Source organism: Diceros bicornis, chromosome 21, assembly GCF_020826845.1.
Source record: "Diceros bicornis minor isolate mBicDic1 chromosome 21, mDicBic1.mat.cur, whole genome shotgun sequence".
In the NCBI taxonomy this organism is placed as follows: domain Eukaryota; kingdom Metazoa; phylum Chordata; class Mammalia; order Perissodactyla; family Rhinocerotidae; genus Diceros; species Diceros bicornis.
Genome location: NC_080760.1, coordinates 17,906,778 through 17,930,181, shown reverse-complemented (window position 1 = coordinate 17,930,181; position 23,404 = coordinate 17,906,778). Strand labels below are relative to the sequence as shown.

The 23,404-nt window shown below is 35.1% G+C and overlaps 1 protein-coding gene across 10 annotated transcripts in view; it reads right to left on the bottom strand.

Annotated features, from left to right (window-relative positions):
• The window catches only part of VPS13B (vacuolar protein sorting 13 homolog B), a 739,916-nt gene that overhangs the window by 571,252 nt on the left and 145,260 nt on the right, over positions 1–23,404 (bottom strand). For 9 of the 10 annotated variants that reach the window (XM_058564706.1, XM_058564703.1, XM_058564701.1 and 6 more), the window contains one exon: positions 18,318–18,499. In XM_058564706.1, the coding sequence (XP_058420689.1) occupies positions 18,318–18,499 (182 nt within the window). Of the gene's footprint in view, positions 1–3,954; positions 4,224–18,317; positions 18,500–23,404 lie in introns of those variants that run through there. The other variant, XM_058564710.1, reaches the window with a different exon arrangement.

The window sequence follows — 23,404 nt, the reverse complement described above, 5'->3', positions numbered from 1 at the left end:
TCAATTCAGATTAGCCACATGTAAATACTCAATAGCCACACGTGGCTATCAGCTACAATACTGGACAGCACAAATCTGAGTTATTAGATACATAATTCTCAAAAATGTTATTCAAATTTTAATCTCTCCCTCCTTCTTCCTCCCCCAGCACTCCCCTTTCCTCCCACACCCAAATTTTAATTCATTCCTTCATGTTATATGCTGAGAATACATTCCTTTGAAAAAGGAGAGAGACAAGTAAACAATCTTACTACAGTTGGAAAGTGATCTTGGAGCAGCTACCCTAAGAGACTTGAGGGAAGAATGTAGTGAGGTACAGATAGATGAAGTCTAAACTAAAACACAAAAGACAAGTGGGGACAAGTCAAGCAAAAAAAGGGAAAGGACATGACAGGCAAAGAGAACAACAAGGTATAACCCCTGAAGCAGAAGAAAGTTTGGTGTATTTGAAAAACAGAATGAAGATCAATGTGGCTTAAGCATAGTAAACAAGCAGGCATTCAAATTTTCTCTAAGGGAGACATTAAAAAAATCTTAGAATAAAGGGATTGGTAGCCGTCTACCTAAAACTCATTCCCCTTTCTTAGTTACTAACAGAACTCCAACTATGTTCGGGCTAGGAATATATCTAGCTAAAAATACTCACCTCCCTAACCAGAATAAAAAGCTAAAAAGCAGATTTTGTTAGGCAATATAAGTATTGTTTTAAGAACTGTGCAGAAAAGACTTAACAATAGCTAGCCTAAGGCTGCTATCCTTAGAAAGGCCCACTTGGAAAGCTGGCTCTTGACTGGCAGCATCTGGGAAACTAGCTTGCCTTCATCCTCCAACTGATAAGAGTGGTTTACTGTGCTTAGACTTTTGTACAAAATATATGGTTTATACTAAACATCTACTTTCCTTCTAGGAGACTGGAATTTTGGTACATGCTAGGCAGAGGTTGCTTACATGCTCAGCCTCCAATAAAAACCGGGGGCACTGAATCACTAATGGACTTCCCTGAGCAGAAACAGAGCACATGTTACTGTATTTATTGTTGCTGAAGAAGAGCATGCTCAAGTATATCCCCTTACAGAAGGTAGGGGACATAAGGAAGCTTGTGTATGGATTTCTCCAAACTACCTGTGTCTTTTCCCCTCATGATCTGACATGTATCCTTACTATCTTGCTATAATAAATCTTAGCTATGAGTACACCCATATGCTGAGTCCACTGAGTTCTAGACAACCTCCAAATGTAGGGGTCTTGGAGACCCCGGACACAAGAACCCATATAACAATTCTACTTTAACAATTTTTCACAGGTAACTTAAATTACAGTACTTTCTTACTAACAATTCTCTCTCATAATTTTTTTTTTTTTGAGGAAGATTAGCCCTGAGCTAACATCTGTTGCCAATCCTCCTCTTTTTTGCTGAGGAAGATTGGCCCTCGGCTAACATCCATGCTCATCTTCTTCTACTTTATATGGGACATCGCCACAGCACGGCTTGATAAGCGGTGCACAGGTTCGCACCCGGAATCCGAACCTGCGAACCCCGGGCTGCCGAAGTGGAGAACGTGAAGTTAATTACTATGCCACAGGGCTGGTCCCTCTCATAATTTAATCATGTCCTTTATTTTAAGTGGTTGACTTTGCTCATTCACTAGCAAAGACAGATCGCCTAGCTCCCATCCAATATACTATAGATAGTATCAGAGGGGGAAAAAAGGAGGAGGTAATCTTAAGAATTGGTAGAATTTGTAAAACTATTTAACGTTCTGAATGTTGACCGCAAAAAGCAGACATACAAACACCTATCACCTTTACACATTCTCCAAAGTAAATACTAGTTTACTAATATTTAGGGATATAGCAGGGGACTAAATCAGACACATAAAGAAGGATCCTCTAAGGAATTAACATCTGAGCTGGGCTCTGAAGGATAAGTTGATATGAACAGGCGAAACAGAAGGAAAAAAACATCGCAGAAAGATGGAATAGCTTGAGAAAAGCCCTAAGAGGAAAAGAAGCACAGCTCTTTCGAGAAGCTGAAAGGTTAATGGAGTATAGAGCCAGATTTGAGTCTTTATCTTACAATTAACAGGAAGTCAATGAAGGGTGGATGCTATGATCACATATGAATTTTTCAAAGCTCACTCAGGAACATGGTAGACAATGGATTGCAAGGGGAAAAAGAAATGATGGAGTTGCCCTAGAGAGATAAAGTAAAGATGGAAAGAAATGGATGTACTGTAAAAGTATTTAAAAAATAAATTTGATAATACTTGGTAGTTGATTTACTATGAGTATATGATTAAGCAAACAAGTAAAAAGTATCAATTACCATAATCACTTAATACTATCTATTTTGGATGAGACACTTTTATTTAACAAAATGATGATTAAAAAATGAAAAAAAGAGGGGCCGACCTGGTGGCATAGTGGTTGAATTTCTGCACTCTGCTTTGGCCTCCCAGGGTTTGCAGGTTTGGTCCCTGGGTGTGGACCTATGCACCACTATCAAGCCACGCTGCGGCAGGCATCCCACATATAAAGTAGAGGAAGATGGGCACAGATACTAGTCCAGGGCCAATCTTCCTCAGCAAAAAGAGGAGGATTGGCAACAGATGTTAGCTCAGGGCTAATCTTCTTCACAAAAAAAAAAAAGAAAAAGAAAAACAGTTAACAAGATTATCTAAAGTCCAGGACCTCTTCTGCCTAATATTTAATTAAGTGAACTGAAAAATTACATGGAAATCACACAAATAAATATGCTAATTTTTCATAAAATCTCTAAAAAATGAAAAGAACAATGTTTTAAATAGGAAACAAATGAAAAGTACACAGCTATAAATTACATCAGGGGTTGGCAAAATTTTTCTGGTAAAGGGACAGATAGTAAATGTTTTTGGATTTGTGGGCCATATGGTCTCTGCTGCAACTACTCAACCCTACCCTTATAGGACAAAAGCAGTCATAGACAATATTTAAAGGAAGAAGTGTAGTTATATCCTAATAACATTTTATTTACAGAAACAAGCAGAGAGCCAGATTTGCAAACCTCTTACCTAGAGAATGGGAAAAATGCAAAAGTTCAGACAAGTGGTCAGATCAGATACCTGTCCAATTAGAAACAACACAGTAGGTATGCCAGCAGGTAAATGTAATATAATCAATAATTACCCTAAAAAAACACATGTAAAATGGGAAGTCAGAAGGTAGATGCCTTCAAATAGGTCTCATAACTGTTAGTGGGAAGTACCACATCCAAAGGGCTGAAACTAAGGAAAAGACTCCAAAATCTATGCCAGCCTGGAAAGGGAAATTCATGATCTTAGTTTTTGATGAGACAGGGAATGTGGCCCAGCAGAACAAATAGGAATCCAGCAACTGAAATGGCAGTTCAACATGGCAGCTTGGTCAACTCAAGTAGTTCATTCAACAGAGCTAAGGCGCACAGTCAAAGCAAAATTAATTGCAAAGTTGAGCAGATACTCCTGAGTAATCTGAATGTGTATTCCTTAAATCATTCCCAGATTAATGATAGGATCAGACCCAGACCCAGAGCCTGAGGGAGGGCTGAAAAAACAGGCAGAGATCAAGTGGTCCCAGCTGTAGAGAAGAGTAAGATGGATATGGAGTAGTAAGCAGACTCTTAGAGAAATGAAGAAATACTAAAAAAAAAAAAGGTGACTACTTCTTCTGGAGAAAGACCTACAAAAGCAGGTAAAGTCAAACCTGAAAGAAATTATTAGCTATTTTACTGATGAGTTCTGCTTTCCAATTTACAAATAATATCAACCTAACGTCACATGAAACTTTCTGTTTTCTTCTCACAGTCAATTAACTTTTTTTATTGATGTTTTAATAGTTTATAACATTGTGAAATTTTGGGTTGTACATTTTTGTTTGTCCATCACCATATATACGTCTCCCTTCACCCCTTGTGCCCACCCCCTACCCCACTGCCCCTGGTAACCACAATACAGTTTTCTCTGTCTATGTGTTGGTTTATATTCCACATATGAGTGAGATCATACAGTTTTTGTCTTTCTCTTTCTGGCTTATTTCACTTAACATAATACCCTCCAGGCCCATCCATGTTGTTGTAAATGGGACAATTTTGTCTTTTTTTATGGCTCAGTAGTATTCCATTGTATATATACACCACATCTTCTTGATCCAATCATCAGTCAAGGGACACTTGGGTTGCTTCCACTTCTTGGCTATAGTGAATAATGCTGCAATGAACATAGGGGTGCATAAGCCTCTTTGGATTGTTGATTTCAGGTTCGTTGGATAGATTCCCAGTAGTGGGATAGCTAGATCATTCAATTAACTTTTAATAAAACAAAATAAAGCTGTTTCTAATTACTTACTAACAAATATTTTTGTCTGAGGACTACCCATTATTTACTTTTGACATTAAAATCTGGAGCAAACGTTATTATATTTGATAATTAAAACCAACAACATTGAATTTATTTTAATGGAATATTTGCAATAAATTTTTAATTCACTTATTACAATTAAGTAATAATAACTGAAAGATACTTCATAAGATGTGTCTAAACAATATAACCTATTATATTGGTTTTTAGATTTTATCAGAAAACCTCAGTACAAAAGTAACTACACTATAGAATGATATGTCTAATCAAATACTAAATATTACATTTCCCAGATAGACTGAAAGATCTTTGAAAACAGGGTCCAAATCGAGTAGTTATTAGGTACTAAATATCTGTTGAACTGAGCTGATGTGTTAATCAAAATGATACCACTCTGCTTGGGTGAATGAAAGAAGTAGTTGCAGAGGAAATACTAATGCTAACCTTAATGTTACATTTCAAACAGGAAAGAGGCAAGGTATGGGAGATTTGATTTAGCAAGAGGTGAGGAACGAGGCTAGGGAGGGGCCAGGTCCTAAAGGACCAGGCCAGATTCTTTAGGTCCTTTAAGTCTATCATGAGGACAATGGGGAGCCCCTGACAATTCTTAACGAGAAAAGTGATGGGATCCCTCTTGCCTAACTGGTGCAGAGATTAGGAAGGGTGAATTGCTTGAGTAGCCAGATGAGGGTATGGGGGAAACTAAATCCAGTCTTGGCAGGAGCATCACCTAAGAGATGAAGGGTTTCAGGGGAATGGGGGAAGACAGCATGAGGCCACCTCCCCAGGAGTCTTCCAACCCTAATCCACTGATCTGCATCCAGCCCCAATCCCACCATCAGGGTCTGCCATGGTCTTGTCAAGGTGCCCCACAGGACACGAATTCTGGTTACTCAACTTTGCTTAGTGTCTTATTGAACCAAGGCCCTAATTTATATGGAACCACAAAAGACCCTGAATAGCCAAAGCAATCCTGAGAGAGAAGAACAGAGTGTGAGGCATCACACTTCCTGATTTCAAGCTATACTATAAAGCTATAGTAATCAAAACAGTATGGTACTGGCATAAAAACAGACACATAGACCAATGGAACAGAATCAAGAGCCCAGAAATAAACCCATCCATATATGGTCAACTAATATTTGGCAAGGTAGCCTAGAATACTCAATGGATTAAAGATAGCCTCTTCAATAAATGATGCTATGAAAATTGGATATTTACATGTAAAAAAATGAAACTAGATCCCTATCTTACACCATTCACAAAAATTAACTCAAAATGGATTCAAGACTTAATTGTAAGACTTGAAACCATAAAACTACTAGAAAACATATAGAGGGGGAAAAAGCTCCTTGACATGGGTCTTGGCAATGATTTTTTTGGGTATGACATCTAAAGTACAAGCAACAAAATCAAAAATAAGTGGGACTACATCAAACTAAAAAGCTTCTGCACAGCAAAAGAAATAATCAACAAAATGAAAAGGCAACCTACGGAATAGGAGAAAAATATTTGCAAAACGTCTATCTGACAAGGGGTTAACAACTAAAATATATAAAGAACTCATACAACTCAAGAGCAGAAAAACAAATAATCCAATTAAAAAGTGGGTAAAGGACCTGAATAGACATTTTTCCAAAGAAGATACACAAATTGCCAACAGGTACATGAAAAGGTGCTCAACAACTCTAATCATTAGGGAATTGCAATAAAAACCAAAAGGAGGTATCACCTCACACCTGTTAGAACGGCTATCATCAAAAAAACAAGAGATAACAAATGCTGGCAAGGATGTGGAGAAAAGGGAAGCCTTAGTGCACTGTTGGTGAGTCTGTAAATTGGTGCAGCCACTTCTATGGAAAATAGTATGGAAGTTCCTCAAAGAAATAAAAATGAAACTACCATATGATTCAGCAATTCCGCTCCTGGGTATATATCCAAAGGAAACAAAATCCCTATGTGAAAGGGATATCTGCACACTCATATTAACCGCAGCATTATTTACAATAGCCAAGACACAGGAACAACTTAAGTGTACATCAACAGATGAATGGAGGAAAAAAACGTGGTATTTACACACAGTTGCACATCACTTAATGACAGGGATACATTCTGAGAAATGCGGCATTAGGCAACTTTGTCATTGTGCCAACATTACAGAGTGTACTTACACAAACCTAGGTGATATAGCCTACTACACACCTAAGCTATGTGGTACTAATCTTATGGGACCACTGTCATAAGCAGTCTGTCATTGATGGAAACGTCATTATGTGGCACATGACTGTACATAATGGAATATCACTCAGCCATAAAAAAGAAGGAAATTCTGCCATTTGCAACACGGATGGACCTTGAGGTCATTATCCTAAGTGAAATAAGTCAGACAGAGAAAGACAAATACCGTTTGATCTCTTTAATATGTAAAATCTGAAAGAAAAAAAAAAAAAAACACCAAACTCAGAGAAAAAGAGATCAGATTTGTGGTTATCAGAGGTGGAGTGAGGTGGGATATGGGGGCAATGGGGGAACTGGAGGAAGGTGGTCAAAAGGTACAAACTCTCAGTTATAAGATAAATAAGTACTGAGGAAATAATATACAACATGACTATAGTTAACACTGCTGTATGGTATATTTGAAAGCTGCTAAGAGAGTAAATCTTAAATGTTCTCATCACAAGGAAAAAATATATATATTTTTTTGTATCTATATGAGGCAACAGATGTTAACTAAACTTACTGTGGTAATTATTATGCAATATATGTAAGTGAAATCATTATGCTGTACATCTTAAACTTATACAGTGTTGTATGCCAATAATATCTCAATAAAACTGAAAGAAAAAATAAAATTAAATAAGAGGAAAAAATTGCTATAATAGCATATTAACAGAGAAGTCCCATAGCTTTCATACAACCTGAACTTTTGCCCATTATACAAGGATATTTCTAAAATTACCTTTTATGTGATAAAGTTAGTCTTTTTTGCATCTGCTGACTAAAGATAATCATCTAATTCCCTCTGTGGTAGTGGCTGCCCCACCTTACAATCAAGGTAACAAGGACGAGAGTAAGGATAAGAACCAGCGGGCTTGTAGGAAATGGAGATATCTGTCTGGTAGGCTCCCATAACCAACCACCAACCTCCTGTCACTTAGTCATCTGAGACAGTTCTCACATATACCCTCACTTTCCTAGCCCAAAGAATGCCATACCTATAGGAAAGATAGTCAAGGATTAAATTTTATTTTTTAAGTCCTTATAACATGTAAGTTTTTTGTTCAACTTCCAGACATTCAACTTTCAAACACAGTTTCAGGAATGCTCTATGTCTAACATGAGGGCACTGAATGTGAGTGTTTAATGTGTGTACACACAAACACTGTAAAAAAAAAAAAAAAAACTTGAGATCTGATCCAGGGAAATCCAATGGTGGTGAAGATGAAAATACACTAAGAATAATGTAGAGTGCTATTGAAGTGTATCCCAAGAGAACATAGCTCAATGGGAGGTGAGTCTCAGAACACTATGGTCAATAAAAGAATTCTGTGACAGAAAGATTAGAGCTGAGGTAGAGAAATTTTCTAGTGTAAAATGAGCTACTCTGCTTAGGAAAATTACTCATAGGATAGGGAATGATGATTCCAGAACATATATGTACAAGTGAGACTAAATAAAGGAAACAGGATTCTGATGGAGCATTCATCTGCCCTCTTCTCTTTATTCACACAAACATACAGACCATCTGATTTATTACTTAGGATTGTGCTCATATTTAGAAAATATTTAGCACATTCCTAATTCTTTAAACTATGTTCAAAGAAAAAGGAATGATTATGTATGTGACTATTCATTTCTTAATAATTATCACATACACTGTAAATAAGCTCAATACCTTGACATGAATTCAAGTGAAATGGAATCTTTAAATTCAATAAACACTCATATTATGCAAAATTCAAATAAGAGTACTTTAAATTTCACAAGATTTGCAAAAGTAGTATCTTTTTACTCCAATTTAAACATCAAGAAATCTTATTGGTAGTTCTTCATGCAAAATCTAACTCAATTCATTTTTATGTTTAGACAAGGACAGATTTATAGTCAATGCCTCTATCTGGAAAAAAAAGTCTACAACAGCTCAAAAACATTATTTTAGAATATATTGGATGTGTTTTTCAGACGTGGAATAAAAAGTAGTTTGAAAACAGAAGAATAGAAAAAGCATATTACTATACCTCAATCTTTTTCCTAAACAGTTAAAGAACTATTCAACAACTCCAAAACCCTTTTTATATGCACACCTGGGAAGAATACCAAATCCGTAACTTTGCTCAGGGTTACACTGATGTGGTTTTAGACCAGATGTTTAAATGTTACAGTATGTACATTTTCTTCCCCTCTTCTAAGGCAGAAGTAAAGTAAGAGGAATATTTGACTTCACTCCACAAGAGACCTATTTAATAGTTTGGCGGTTATGTAAGTAAAGGTAGCTTGGCTAAGTCAATGTTGACGACATACAGAATGATATGATCCTAATGAGTTGGAAAATATTGGCTCTCTTGAGAATAAACCAGATGCTACTGAGCTGAGAAAGCTACTGTATTATTGAATTTCACTTTTATGAGGTAAAATTTATTATTCAACCATTAAGGTATCCCACATGAAATCTTGCATAAAATACTTTTACAGTTACATTCTGGAAAGTAGATTTTTATTTTAACATTAAGACATCACTTAAATGAGGGATTCAAATGTCCATTTGATCACCTTCAGCACAGATTTTAAAGTAATTTCTCTGCAAATACGAGATTAATGCAACTAGGCTGTCAACAAAACAACGAACTACCTGAACCAAAGAAAAAGTGGTAGCAAGTCCTTGTTTGCCTGAGCTAACAAAAGCCATGTGTGACTTTGTATTTTATCTTCTGGCAAAATGATGAGGGTCAGAATTTCTATGATTTGAGAACTATCAGAAAAATGAACAACAAAAATATGTAATTCAATTAATAATCCCAATTAATAATACATATTTAGTCCAAACTTTAACTTCTCTGCTATATCTTTAAAATTTATTATTTCAAATAAATTTCCAATATTTTCTCTTCTTTCATTACATAATTTCTAATGGAGTAGCAAACTTGAATTATCTTACTCTATTTCTGGTCCCATTTACCAGAGAGGTAGTTTGAAGTAGCAGAAGTAACAGTAACAGAAAGGTCCAAAGGCCTGACATCAAAAACCAGCTTAATCAATGAATATCTGAGGGATGATATTTAAGAAAAACACTAAATTGTTCTAAGCACAAATTTTCACATGTGTAACACAAGATATATAACCTGCCAACATCAATTCTACTGGTAAGAAGCCAGTAAAATTAATGCATGAGAAATATCAACCTAAAATAGGTGAGCCAATTCAGACTATTCAAGTAAGTTTTATGGTATCCAGTCCCCACATTATGCAGCTCACTAGAGGAAAAACGCTTAGTAGACAGCTGTAAAGTATGTGAAAAGCAGATAAAAGGATAGAGTTTTATATTTCTATTATCCCATTGCACTGCAATATCCATTTACAGGTCTGTTGCCCCACTCCCCTTGGGAATCCCTAGCAGAACAGAGGTATGTGGTTCATCACAAGTTTCTATGAACCTGGTGTGGCCTCTTGTAAACAGCTATATTAAAGGGGCACAATGCACAGTTTCTTCAATAAGTCCAAACAACTAGACCTAACCAACGTCTTGAATTTTGTTTTTCTCTCAACAAGTTTGCTACTCATTATCCTGTTTACTTTCTTGCCTTACCCCTTGAATTTATCTTTACCCTATATCTTCTCAGCTAAAAGAAGATCACTGAGACTCCAGTTCTGACAGGGGTTATCTCAGTCTCCAAGAACCTCATACCCTAAAACCACCTCCATAGGTGATAACCCCATATGTATGATTCCAGCAGGATTCTATATTCAGGACAAGAAAAACAAGTCAACTCTACAAACAATACTATATTTGGCACTCATAGGAACTCTGTGAGTAGATATAAAGATCACCATTTTACGGATGAGAAAGTTAACTGAAATTCAATGAAACAAACTGACCTTCCTTTAGACACGTAACTAGTAACTAACAGAATTTCCACACTACAATTCAAGGCCCTTTCCCCTATTTCAAAGGTTGAAAAGTGAAAATATTCTTATTACCTGACAGAGATAGGAAGACATTCACCAAGTATACCCATATCTATATGTAACATACAGATTAATAAAATTCAGTGCACAAAATTAAATCCCTACAAAGCATTAGTATAGAACTTTTTTTTTTTTTTGGTGAGGAAGATTGGCCCTGAGCTAACATCTGTTGCCAATCCACCTCTTTTTGCCCAGGAATATTATCCCAAAGCTAACATCCGTGCCCATCTTCCTCTATTTTGTAAGTGGGATACGGCCACAGGATGGGTTGATGAGCGGTACATAGGTTTGTGCCTGGATCCGAACCCACAAACCCTGGGCTGCCGAAGTGGAACACATAAACCCAACCACGCCACCAGGCCAGCCCCAGCACAGAATTTTTTTATTATTTATTCTAGTATCTTTTAATTTTAGTCTGATTTTTGCAAGAGCTGAGGAAGAAAAATTCATCATTGTAGCTTTAAAGAACATGTATTATAATTCAATATTCACATATTCTCTTAAAGCTTCTTATATAAACTCATTCACAAAACAGAAACTAATAATTGATTCAAACAAAAATTATCTTGTTTTTATGACATTTTATAATAGAGTTTGTTAAAGAAAACATCTTTTCCTCCTAAAGGCATTTTATAGTTTTGATTCTTGAAATTAAACTTGATATCGCATTTCTGAAGCACCATTATTAATCCAACATCTAGAATAAGAAGACTGAGGCACCAAGTTGTTGCATATTCTGTTTTAAGACCCAATGAAATCCAACAACCTAATGTTACTTGATTTTATATACACAGACCTGTTTAATAGCTTCAGTTATTAAAAGGAAAAAATAAGGTTAAATAAATAGGTATTTTAAAAAACTAATCAAGTTAATAAAATAGTGAAATAATTCTGTATATGTAAACCAAGAATAAAAGATTTTTCTGTGCTTAGTTTTCTTTACATAAAAATGCAGCATAAATAGGACATATATAAAACTTAACTATCAAACTAATTTTTTTCCTTTGATTGGCAAAGTTATTGAATTATTTAACAACTTGATATTGGTCACTCTTCACTAAGAGTCTTGTGTTATTATAATCAGGGAATCAATAAACTCGTTTTCTTAGATATCAAGATTTCAGAATGAACATTTTTCACATTTAAAATTTCCCAGGAGTGTCTTACGCTTTACACATACATGTATTTTGCCAGTGACCGTGTGCCATCCCCCTGCCATATCTTCTAAAACGGCATAAAAATCAATGCTGCATCTTCTAGCTAAGGAATTTTACAATTTTAAAGGCATGTCATAATTATTTATTATAAAATTATTTTAGTTCTCTTTCTTTAGAAAAATAATACATTTTCTCCCTTTCACTATTCAGGCATTTCTCAGATACCCTCAGTTTCCAAAACTCAAATATTGAAGAAGCAATTGCACAGAATTTTAATTCCTATTCTCGCCAATAAAAACAATTGGAGTAATAATTGCATTTACTAACAATGTACACCTTTCATGTTTATAAATATAATACTACTTTCTCTTACTACATTATATGCATTCTACTTGATTCTATTTTATTCTTTTCAAACTCTTAATAATAACCAACAAAGTTGATTTCAAATCCCACTAAGTCATAATCTGCCATTAATGAAATGGTAAAATAGGAACTCAATTATAAATGAATTTTTCTGAAAATGCCAAAAATCAGTACCAGTTCAGTTCAGATAGGATAGTGTTGCTTTGTTGGTAGTAGCGATAACACATATAGAAATTTCTTATTTGCGAGCAGAACATGTTGCAGAAGAGGCATGGATAAAACAAAGATGAAAAGAGAAGGGAAGAAATGAATCTAGAAGGTCAGCATCACTGAAATTTTTGGCCTTGGGAATCAAGCTGAGTAATAAGAGAGAGAAGGATTCTGTTATACAAAAACGTCTGCAAGAATAAAAGGGCTACAAGTAATGATGAAGACCAAGAAGCAGGATCTGTAACAAAGAAGAAACAAACCACTTCTAAATGATAACAAGGTCCAATGTAAAGATGTACTTGAAGCTACAGTTTAGGAACAAATTAGACAGTAAGTCACCATCAGGAAACAGAAAAGACACCCACAGAATTGCAGAAAACGTTTGCAAACCAAATATCTGATAAGGGATTTGCATCTATAATATATAAAGAATTCTCACAACAAAAAAAAGATAAACAGGTCAATTAAAAAATGAACAAAGGACTTAAATAGACATTTCTCCACAGAAGATATATAAATAGCCAATAAGCTATGAAAAGATGCTCAACATCATTAGCCCTGAGGGAAATGCAAATCAAATCCACAATGAGACACTACTTCACATTCACCAGGATGGCTAGAATCAAAAAGACAGGTAATAACAGTATGGTGAGAATGTGGAAAAATGGGAACCCTCCCACACTGGTGCAGATTCTTTGGAAAACAGTCTGGCAATTCCTCAAAAGGTTAAATATAGTTACCATGTGACCCAGCAATTCTACTCCTAGATACACACCCAAGAGAAACAAAAGCAGATGCCTACACAAAAACTGGTACATGAATGTTCACAACAGCATTATTCATAAGTGTCAAAAGTAGAAACAACCCAAACGTCCATCAACCGATGAATGGATGAGGATGAACAAAATGTGGTATATACATAAAATGGAATACTACCTGATTAGAAAAAGAAATGAAGTACTGATACCCGCTATAATATGGATGAACTTAGAAAACAGTATGCTAAGTGAAAGAATTTAGTCACAAAGGACTGTATTTTACATGACCCATTTAAATGAAATGCCCAGAATAGGCAAACTCAGAGAGGCAAAAAGCAGATTAGTGTTTGCCTAGGGCTGGAGGGATGGGAGACTTGGGAAGTGATGGCTAAAGAATGTGGGGCTTCTTTTTTAGGGTCATGAAAGTGTTCTAAAATTGTGGTGATGGACATAGAAATCTGAATATACTACAAGCTAAATACTGTGTACCTAAAAGGGTGAATTGTATGGTATGTGAATAATATCTCAATGAAGCTGTTTTTAAAAAAAAAGATTGGGCGGAAGGAATGGGAAGGAGGAGGGAAACCAAGGTAAAACAATTCTAGCATGGGGGAGGGGGGTACACCTGGACAAAGGCATGAATGTAGAAAAGGATGTAATTTTTTTTTAAGGAACAAGTAGACTACAATTAGTACAGTGTTAAGTCGAAAGGAAAAGACTGGTGTTGACTTCCGTTAAAGAACTAGTGATCAAAGGAAAAAGGATAACGTAGGCGAGCACTATCAAATCAGAATTATGTTCAACAGAGACAGAGGGAAAAGCCAGTAGGGTAAAGAAGAAGAGAAAACTTAATGCTATAGGTTAGTAACTATCAATAATAAGACAGTAAGTAGTAGAAAGTTAGGCTAGAGGCACAAGATTATGACGGAAGGTGAGGCAGGAATAGTGAAGAGAAGTGCTTGGCTTACAGTCAACTGTAGAATAAAATGGCTCTTCTTCCACACATTATCAGAATATAAGTCTGAGAGGTCCAACAATGTACACAGCCCGTATAATCACTTCATTTAGTGTACTAAATGAGAACTAGTTGTAATGTAAAGCAAAGCATCACATGCTTAAACCAAACAAACAAAGCTTAACAGTGCTGAGTATTGTCTACTGACAGCCCACAGATGCAAGATAATAAAATGCTATAACTTGACACCTTAAATATATACTTCCTGGATCTTAAGATAGAAAATTTGGAGACACAACACTATAAGCACTCTACCAAGAATAAAATGAACAGAGTAAGATTTGGGAGGAGCAAAAAAAGACATAAGAAAATTGGACACTTGGAAATCTGGCTTTTTAAAAATATTTTAGCTGATCCTTCTAATTCATCTATTATAAATTTTATAGCTGTTTAATTTGATAAAAACATAGTTCCTTGGCAAAGAGGTGAAACTTCCTAATATCATTCCATTGTCCTCAATTCCCCTACTCTGCAAAAAAATCAGTTCCACTAATTTTAGGTTTCTCAATGATAGAACATTAGGTTGTGAGTCACTTAATCTGTGGTTACTTGTCTGGTCCATTTTTTAATACCTGTGCCAGCATTCTGTTAGGACACAATATTTCCAGAACAAGAAATTTTAAATAAAATGTTTTTTCATAGCACAGTCCATCTGATAAATTCAGAAAAAGAAATATGGAATTTGCTATCTAAGCCAGTTGACTAAAACAAAAATTTAAAATAAAGAAAGGCAGATTAATATTGTGAGATAGTAAATCAAAAGAACTCTGAAGAGAACATCACAGGAAACAGAAATTTGACCAAAAAAAATGCATTAGATATTTCAGACTAAATGCTATTGCCAACGAAGATCTTACTACAGGCCTTATGGGTGAGGATCTAAAAGAAAAGACTTTATATACTAACTCCACATAAAATAATGGCCATTGAATGGCAATAACATAATGTCTTAGTCCATTTGGGCTGGTATAACGAAACCGTACAGACTGAGTAGCCTAGAAACAGAAATTTATTTCTCACAGTTCTGGAGACTGGACGTCTAAGAACAGGATGCCAGCACAATCAGGTTCTGGAGAGAACCTCTGCTGGGTTGCAGACTGCCAACTTCTTCTCACTGTGTTCTCACATGGTGGAAGGGGCATGGAAGCTCTCTCTGGCCTCTTTTTATAAGGACATTAGTCTCATTCATAAGGACTCCACGCTCATGATCTAATCACCTCCCAAAGGGCCTACCTCCTAATACCATGACACTGGGCATTAGAATTTCAATATATGAATTTTGGGGAAATACAAACATTCAGACCATAGCACATAATTTAGTCTACTTAAACACTGATCAATTTAAAAAGTTTTTTTGAATGAGATAAAATTCATGTAACATAAAATTCACCCTTTTAAATTGCACAATTAAGTGGAATTTAGCACATTCAGAAGTGTGAAAATATCACCACTATCTAATTCCAGAACATTTTCATCACCTAAAAGAAACTCATGCCCATTAGCAGTCACTCCTCATTACTCCTTTTCCCCAGACTCAGGCAACCATTAATCTACTTTCTATCTCTATGGATTTGCCTATTCTAAACATTTCATATAAAGGAAATCACAATATGTGACTTTTTGCACACAGCTTCCTTCACTTAGCACGCTGTTTTCAAGGTTCATTCATATTGTAGCATGTATCGGTACTTCATTCCTTTTATGTCTTCATATTCCATTGTACAGAGATAACATGTTTTGTTTATGCTTTCATGGGTTAATAGACATGTGAGTTGTTTCCACTTTTTGGCTATTAAGAATAATTCTAGGGGTCAGGCTGATGGCCTAGTGGTTAAGTTTTTGAGCTCCACTTCAGCGGCTGGGGGTTCGGCTCCCAGGTGTGGACCTACACACCGCTCGTCAAGCCATGCTGTGGCGGCATCCCATATATAAAGTAGAGGAAGACTGGCACAGACGTTAGCTCAGGGACAATCTTCCTTACCAAAAAAAAAAAAAAAGAAAAAGAAAAATTCTATGTGATCTCCTTTATATGTGGAATCTAAAAAAGTTGAATTCATTGAAGTAGAGAGTAGAACAGTGGTTACCAGGGGCAGGTGGGAGAAATGAGAGATGCTGGTCAAAGACTACAAAATTGCAGTTATGTAGGATGAATAAGTTCTAGAAATATAATGTATAGCATGATGAATATAGATAATAATACTGTATTGTATACTGGAAATTTGCTAAAAGAGTAGATTTCAGGTGCTCTCACCACCGAAAAAAAATGATAACTATGTGAGGAGATATATATGTTAATTAGCTTGACTGTAGTAATCGTTTCACTAGGTATATCAAAACATCATGTTGCATACCTTAAATATATAAAATTTTTATTAAAAAATAAACATTTTAGGGCCGGCCCCATGGCGTAGCGATTAAGTGTGCGTGCTCCACTGCTGGCGGCCCAGGTTCAGATCCCAGGCACGCACCAACGCACCGCTTGTCAGGCCATGCTGTGGCAGCGTCCCACGTAAAGTGGAGGAAGATGGGCACAGATGTTGGCTTAGGGCCAGTCTTCCTCAGCAGAAAAGGGGGAGGATTGGCATGGATGTTAGCTCAGGGCTGATCTTCCTCACAAATAAAAATAAAATAAAATAAACATTTTAAATACAAAAAGAAAAAAAGAATAATGCTATGAACATTCATGTACAAGATTTTGTGTGAGGACATACATTTTCAATTCTTGGGTGTACACTTAAGAGTAAAATTGCAGGGTCACAAAATAACTCTACATTTAACTTTCTGAAAAACTACCTTTCCCAAAGCAATATCAGCTATTTTTTAAGTTAATAATTCAATATGAATACACAAATTCCAAACAAGTAGAAACAGAAAAATGAAATAAGAAATAACAGCAATTTTTTTAAAGTAGCATAGCTAAAACAGTACAAAAGAAAACAAAACAGTAAGATGATAGAAATAAAGGCAAAAAACAACAATCACATTAACTTAAATGGACTGAATTTACTAGCTAAAGGGTAGATTATAAAACTTGATCTAAAATACCCAGTTATATTGCTATTTCCAAGACAAGTAATTAAAGCATAAAAACATAAACGGGTTTTAATTAAAAGAATTCAAAACGAAGTACAGGCAAATACCAACCAAAAGAAAGCTAACTGTAACTATGTTAATATAAAAAAAAATTGATATAAGTCAAAAGACTGTCTGAGGTATAGACTCACTACATTTAATAAAAGAATTCAAAAAGTGAATATAAATATGTATATGTGTATTTTCATATACATACTAAAATTTGCATACTATTTCAGGGGATTCAGAAAATTCAAAGCCCTTTCATAAGCCCCAAGTTAAGAATTTCTAGGCTAATGAAACATTTGTCTTGTCATTCTTTATAGAATCCTAAAACCTGACACAAAACAACTATAAAATTTTACATTAGTCACTGGCTATACCAAATAAAAAGACTCTAATTATAATGCATGTTTTTAGAATTTATAATATATTCCCCACAGTAAGATCTGAAATCAAAATCTTCAAAAGCATTATATGAGAACAAAAACAATTTTTATTAGACAAATGAAGTAGAAGATAAAAATGTTATTATTTTAAGCATGATTACACTTAAAAATATATCCTTTAAAAACTATTTTTTTTTTACTGACAAAAGTAACATGACTATTTTGAACTGAAACAACTGAAAAAAGCCTTCCATAAGTTGTTTTGCTTACATGCAAACTGAGTGACAAAATGAAGATAATATCTCTTATACTGGCATCAAAACAGATTTTTTATTTTTAATAATTCATTCATTCAGGGTATAAGACTAACGTTTTCCACACAAAAAGGATAATTTGCTCACCAAGTCTTAAAGTACTATGATCAAGAATTTTACTTCACTTTACCAGCATAATCAAACATACTTAATTTATACTTGATTTGGTTATCATTTCAAACGTACACATTGATACCCTCAAAAGTTATCCATGTAAGGCCAAATGGTCAATTGTACAAGGAGTTGGTGGAAAATAACCTCTTTCAACTATAAAATATATCCAGAAATTAGTGGTAGGGAACAAAACTGAACAGCTTAACTCATATCCTGGATTTTACCCAGGAGCTATAAATATCCACTTTCACAGGAATATACTACAATTTAAGTTGAGCATGCTATACATATGAATTTGAATGACAAAATATTAGTCACCTCTAATAAGAATTTTTCATATACTTCTCAAGAAGATTGTGCTCTTACCTACAGTTGGGAAAACCTCATTCATCAAAGCTTCATTCACTGCTGCAGAGCTGACATTTCCAATATGACACCAACTTTGATATATTGCTTGCAGCAGAAGTGTCTGTGCTCTGGTGGCTTGAACTGTGAGATTTGGAAGTTCAAATATACCTTCAGTTATAGCAATCTGAGATCTTTTGGTCCTGCATAAGACAAGAGAAAGAATAACAATACAATAAACAGCATTTACAAACAACAACATATAAAATGAATTAGATTGCAAGGGGAGAAAAGAAATACATTCAAGGCCCCGTGGCTTAGCGGTTAAGTGCGCGCACTCTGCTGCTGGCGGCCCGGGTTCGGATCCCGGGTGCGCACCGACGCACCGCTTCTCTGGCCATGCTGAGGCCACGTCCCACATACAGCAACTAGAAGGATGTGCAGCTATGACATACAACTATCTACTGGGGCTTTGGGGGAAAAAATAAATAAAATTGTTTAAAAAAAAAAAAAAGAAATACATTCAAAATATTTTAAAATAGCATTACATCAAATAGATATGCAATTCTACTAATTTTAAATGTTTCACTATTTCAGAACAGTGAACAATAAAATATATAATAATAAATTACAATAATACAAAATACATAATACACAAATTACAATAAAAAATAAAAATATAAACTAGAATAATGTCCATACATACAAATTAATACACATATACTCTGCTCAAGCAACTATACCTTTTCAATCATCAAAAATAACAATGAAAATAATACTAGTTAACACTTAAAGAGAATTTACTAGCAGATCTGCATTGTTCTAAATGTCTTGTATCTATCAATACCCTATCAATAAGAAACCCATTTTAAATATAAAGAAGATAGGTTAAAAATAAAGGATGGAAAAAAAATAACCCCTTGTAAATCTAATCCAAAAAGAGTATATGTTAACATCAGACAAAAGGAGACTTCAGAACAAGGAATATTACCAGGGATAAATAGGGAAATTTCATAATGATAAAAGGGTTAGTTAGGTTTGTATGCACTACAGACCCTCAAAACGTATAAATCAACAAAACACATAACTGAAAATAGAAACAGAAACAAAAAGTGAGTAAAGATAAAATGATAATACATCAACTTGGCCTAATTGACATTTATAGCACATCCCTCCAAAGAGCAGCAAAATACACATTTATCAAGGCAGACTACATTCTGGGCCACAAAAACAAGTCTCAACAAAATGAACAGGATTGAAATCATACAGAGTATACGTTTTGATCACAATGGAATTAAATACAAACTAATAAAAGAAAGGTATCTGTAAAATCATTAAATATTTGGTAAGAAAACATAACTCAAAATACAATCAGAAACATGGCAGATAAAATTCAAAAGTCACTCAAAATGAAAATTTTGAAAAATTATAGTCATTTTAGAAAAGGACATCGATATATAATCAATGTGATATACCACATTAACAAAATGAAGAATAAAAATCACCTGATCATCTCAATAGATACAGAGAAAGCATTTGACAAGATCCAACATCCATTTATGATAAAAACTCTCAACAAAATGGGTATAGAAGGAAAGTACATCAACACAATAAAGGCCATATATGACAAACCCACAGCCAACATCATACTCAACAGGGAAAAACTGAAAGCCACCCCTCTGAGAACAGGAACAAGACAAGGGTGCCCACTCTCACCACTCTTATTCAACATAGTACTGGAGGTTTTAGCCAGAGCAATTAGGAAAGAAAAGAAATAAAAGGTGTTCAAATTGGAAATGAAGAAGTGAAACTCTCCCTGTTTGTGGATGACACGAAAACCCTAAAGAATCCATGAGAAAACCATTAGAAATAATCAACAACTACAGCAAAGTTGCAGGGTACAAAATCAACTTACAAAAACTAGTTGCATTTCCATACTCTAGTAATAAACTAGCAGAAAGAGAATTCAAGAATACAATCCCATTTACGATCGCAACTAAAAGAATAAAATATCTAGGAATAAATTTAATCAAAGAGGTGAAAGACCTATACACTGAAAACTATAACACATGATTGAAAGAAATCGATGATGACACACAGAAATGGAAAGATGTCCCATGCACATGGATTAGAAGAATAAACATAGCTAAACTGTCCATATTACCTAAACCAATCTACAGATTCAATCAATTCCAATCAGAATCCCAATGACATTCTTCATAGAAATAGAACAAAGAATCCTAAAATTTATATGGAACAACAAAAGACCCCAAATAGCCAAAGCTATCCTGAGAAAAAAGGAACAAAGCTGGAGGCATCACAATCCCTGACTTCAAAATATACTATAAAACTACAGAAATCAAAACAGCATGGTACTAGCACAAAAACAGACACACACATCAATGGAACAGAATTGAGAGCCCAGAAATAAAACCACACATCTACAGACAGCTAATCTTCAACAAAGGAGCCAAGAACATACAATGGAGAAAGGAAAGTCTCTCCAATAAATAGTGTTGGGAAAACTGGACACCCAAATGCAAAAGAATGAAAGTAGACCATTATCTTACACCATACACAAAAACTAACTCAAAATGGATTAATGACTTGAATGTAAGACCTGAAACCATAAAACTCGTAGAAGAAAATATAGGCAGTACACACTTGAACACTGGTTTTAGCAGCATCTTTCTAAGTACCATGTCTACTCAGGCATGAGAAACAAAAGAAAAAATACACAAATGGGACTACATCAGACTCAAGAGCTTCTGCAAGGCAAAGGTAATCAAGAACAAAATGAAAAGACAACCCACGAACTGGGAGAAAATATTTGCAAATCATATATCTGACAAGGGGTTAATCTCCAAAATATATAAAGAACTCATACAACTCAACAACAAAAAAACAAACAACCCCATTAAAAATTGGGCAGAGGGTATGAACAGACATTTTTCCAAAACAGATACACAGATGGCCAATAGGCACATGAAAAGATTTTCAACATCACCAGTCACTAGGGAAATGCAAATCAAAACTACAATGAGATATCACCTTACACCTGTCAGAATGGCTATAACTAACAAGAAATAACAAATATTGAAGAGGAGGTGGAAAAAAAGGAACCCTCATACTCTGCTGGTGGGAATGCAAACTGGTGCAGCCACTATGGAAAATAGTATGGAGATTTCTCAAAAAACTAAAAATAGAAATACCATACAATCCAGCTATCCCTCTACTGGGTATCTATCCAAAGAACTTGAAATCAACAATTCAAAGAGATTTATGCACCCCTATGTTCACTGCAGCATTATTCACAATAGCCAAGACATGGAAGCAACCCAATTGCCCATCAACTGATGAATGGATAAAGAAGATGTGGTATATATATAGAATGGAATACTACTCATCTATAAAGAAAAGACAAAATCGTCCCATTTGCAACAACATGGATGGACCTTGAGGATATTATGTTAAGCGAAATAAGCCAGACAGAGAAAGATAAACACCACATGATTTCACTCATATGTAGAAGGTAAACTAACACATGGACAAAGAGAAAAGATGGGGTTTGGGGGTGGGCAAAAGGGATAAAGGAGCACATATATATGGTAATGAATAAAAATTAGACTATTGGCAGTGAGCACCTGAAGTGGACTGAACACCTGACATTTCACAATGTTATAAACCATTATGACCTCAATAAAATAACTGAAAAAAAAGAAAAGGCCATTGATATAGATGACAGAAAAGGGCAATCTAAAATATACATAATCAGTGCTCCTGGAGAAAACAGCAAAACAAATAGAATAGAAATCATATATACAAATATCTAACAAAAGAAATCGTGCTTAAAATACTTAAATCTACACACAAAGTACACAATGAGTCAAAAAAAATATTAAGAAAAATCATTATCCTAGGAAAGTTATGCCAAGAAAGATAAAGAAAAAAATTCTATGGGCATTCACTCAGATAAAGTAACGTGGAGGTACCAGGACTTCTCCAGATTTCCTCTACTTTCTATTAAACTCCCTAACCTGTCCACTACAGTCTAGTAAAAGCAATCAATGTGTGTGCACAACTCACCATTAGAAGAATATAAAGGGATTTCAAGCAATAATCCTATGTAGTTGAGATACTGATAGAGTCTCATGTCAATTGGCTACCTTTCACTTTCCAAGTATGCTTTTAATTTCAGTCATCTTTCAAGTCAATCAACTCCTTTTCTAGCCATTGCTATTGCAGCCAAGGACTACCTTGCAAATAAACCTAATATCCCTCAAAATCTAGACTGAGTTTTTACTTTGCGGTTCCTAGGTCTATGAAAAGATGAGCTGTAATGTGGTTGCTGTGACTTTAACTATTTAGGTCCCAGATTAGGCCTAGCTGTCTTCAAGCTTCATGTTGAAGTTGTTCTCTGGAAAATCTATAAAATCAGCAAATATTTATTAATTTCCAACTCTGTAGCAGTCATGTATTAGCTACTTAGGCAATATCTTGGCCATTTTAAGATATCAATGAGCAAAACAGAAAAATTAAAATCCCAGTGTCCTCACAGAGCTTACATTTTAATAAGGAGGGCAGGCAGATAAAAATCAATAAATATAATAAGTAAATAAATGATATAAGTTAGACAAATGCTATTGGAAATAGAAAAAGTAGAACATAGAAGAGGGACTGCTGAAGAGGGAGCAATTTCATATCCAGTGGGTAGATCTTATTAAAAGGATAGATCTAATTCCGTGCAAAGCTTGAGCAGACTCGAAGGAGATAAGAGACAGCTATGTAGGTATCTCTGGAAAGTGACTCAGGCAGATGGAACAGTCTGTGAAAAGGTGCTGAGTAGAACTGGGCCAGGCAAGTCCAAGCACCAGCAAGAAGGCCAGTGTGGCTGTAGCAGTTTGATAGTAACTTAATTGACTAATTCAATTGGTTTTCTATGGGTTCTATCTATAAGAAATATCTGAATAGGCTTTACACAGCCTTCATCTGAGATTCCATCATCTGTCTGATTCCATAGGGTTCACATTTCCTGAATTTATTTATATTTTTAAACCTCTTATCTTTCACCCTACTCTCAAAGTTTTTCACTTAAGGTACTGAATGTA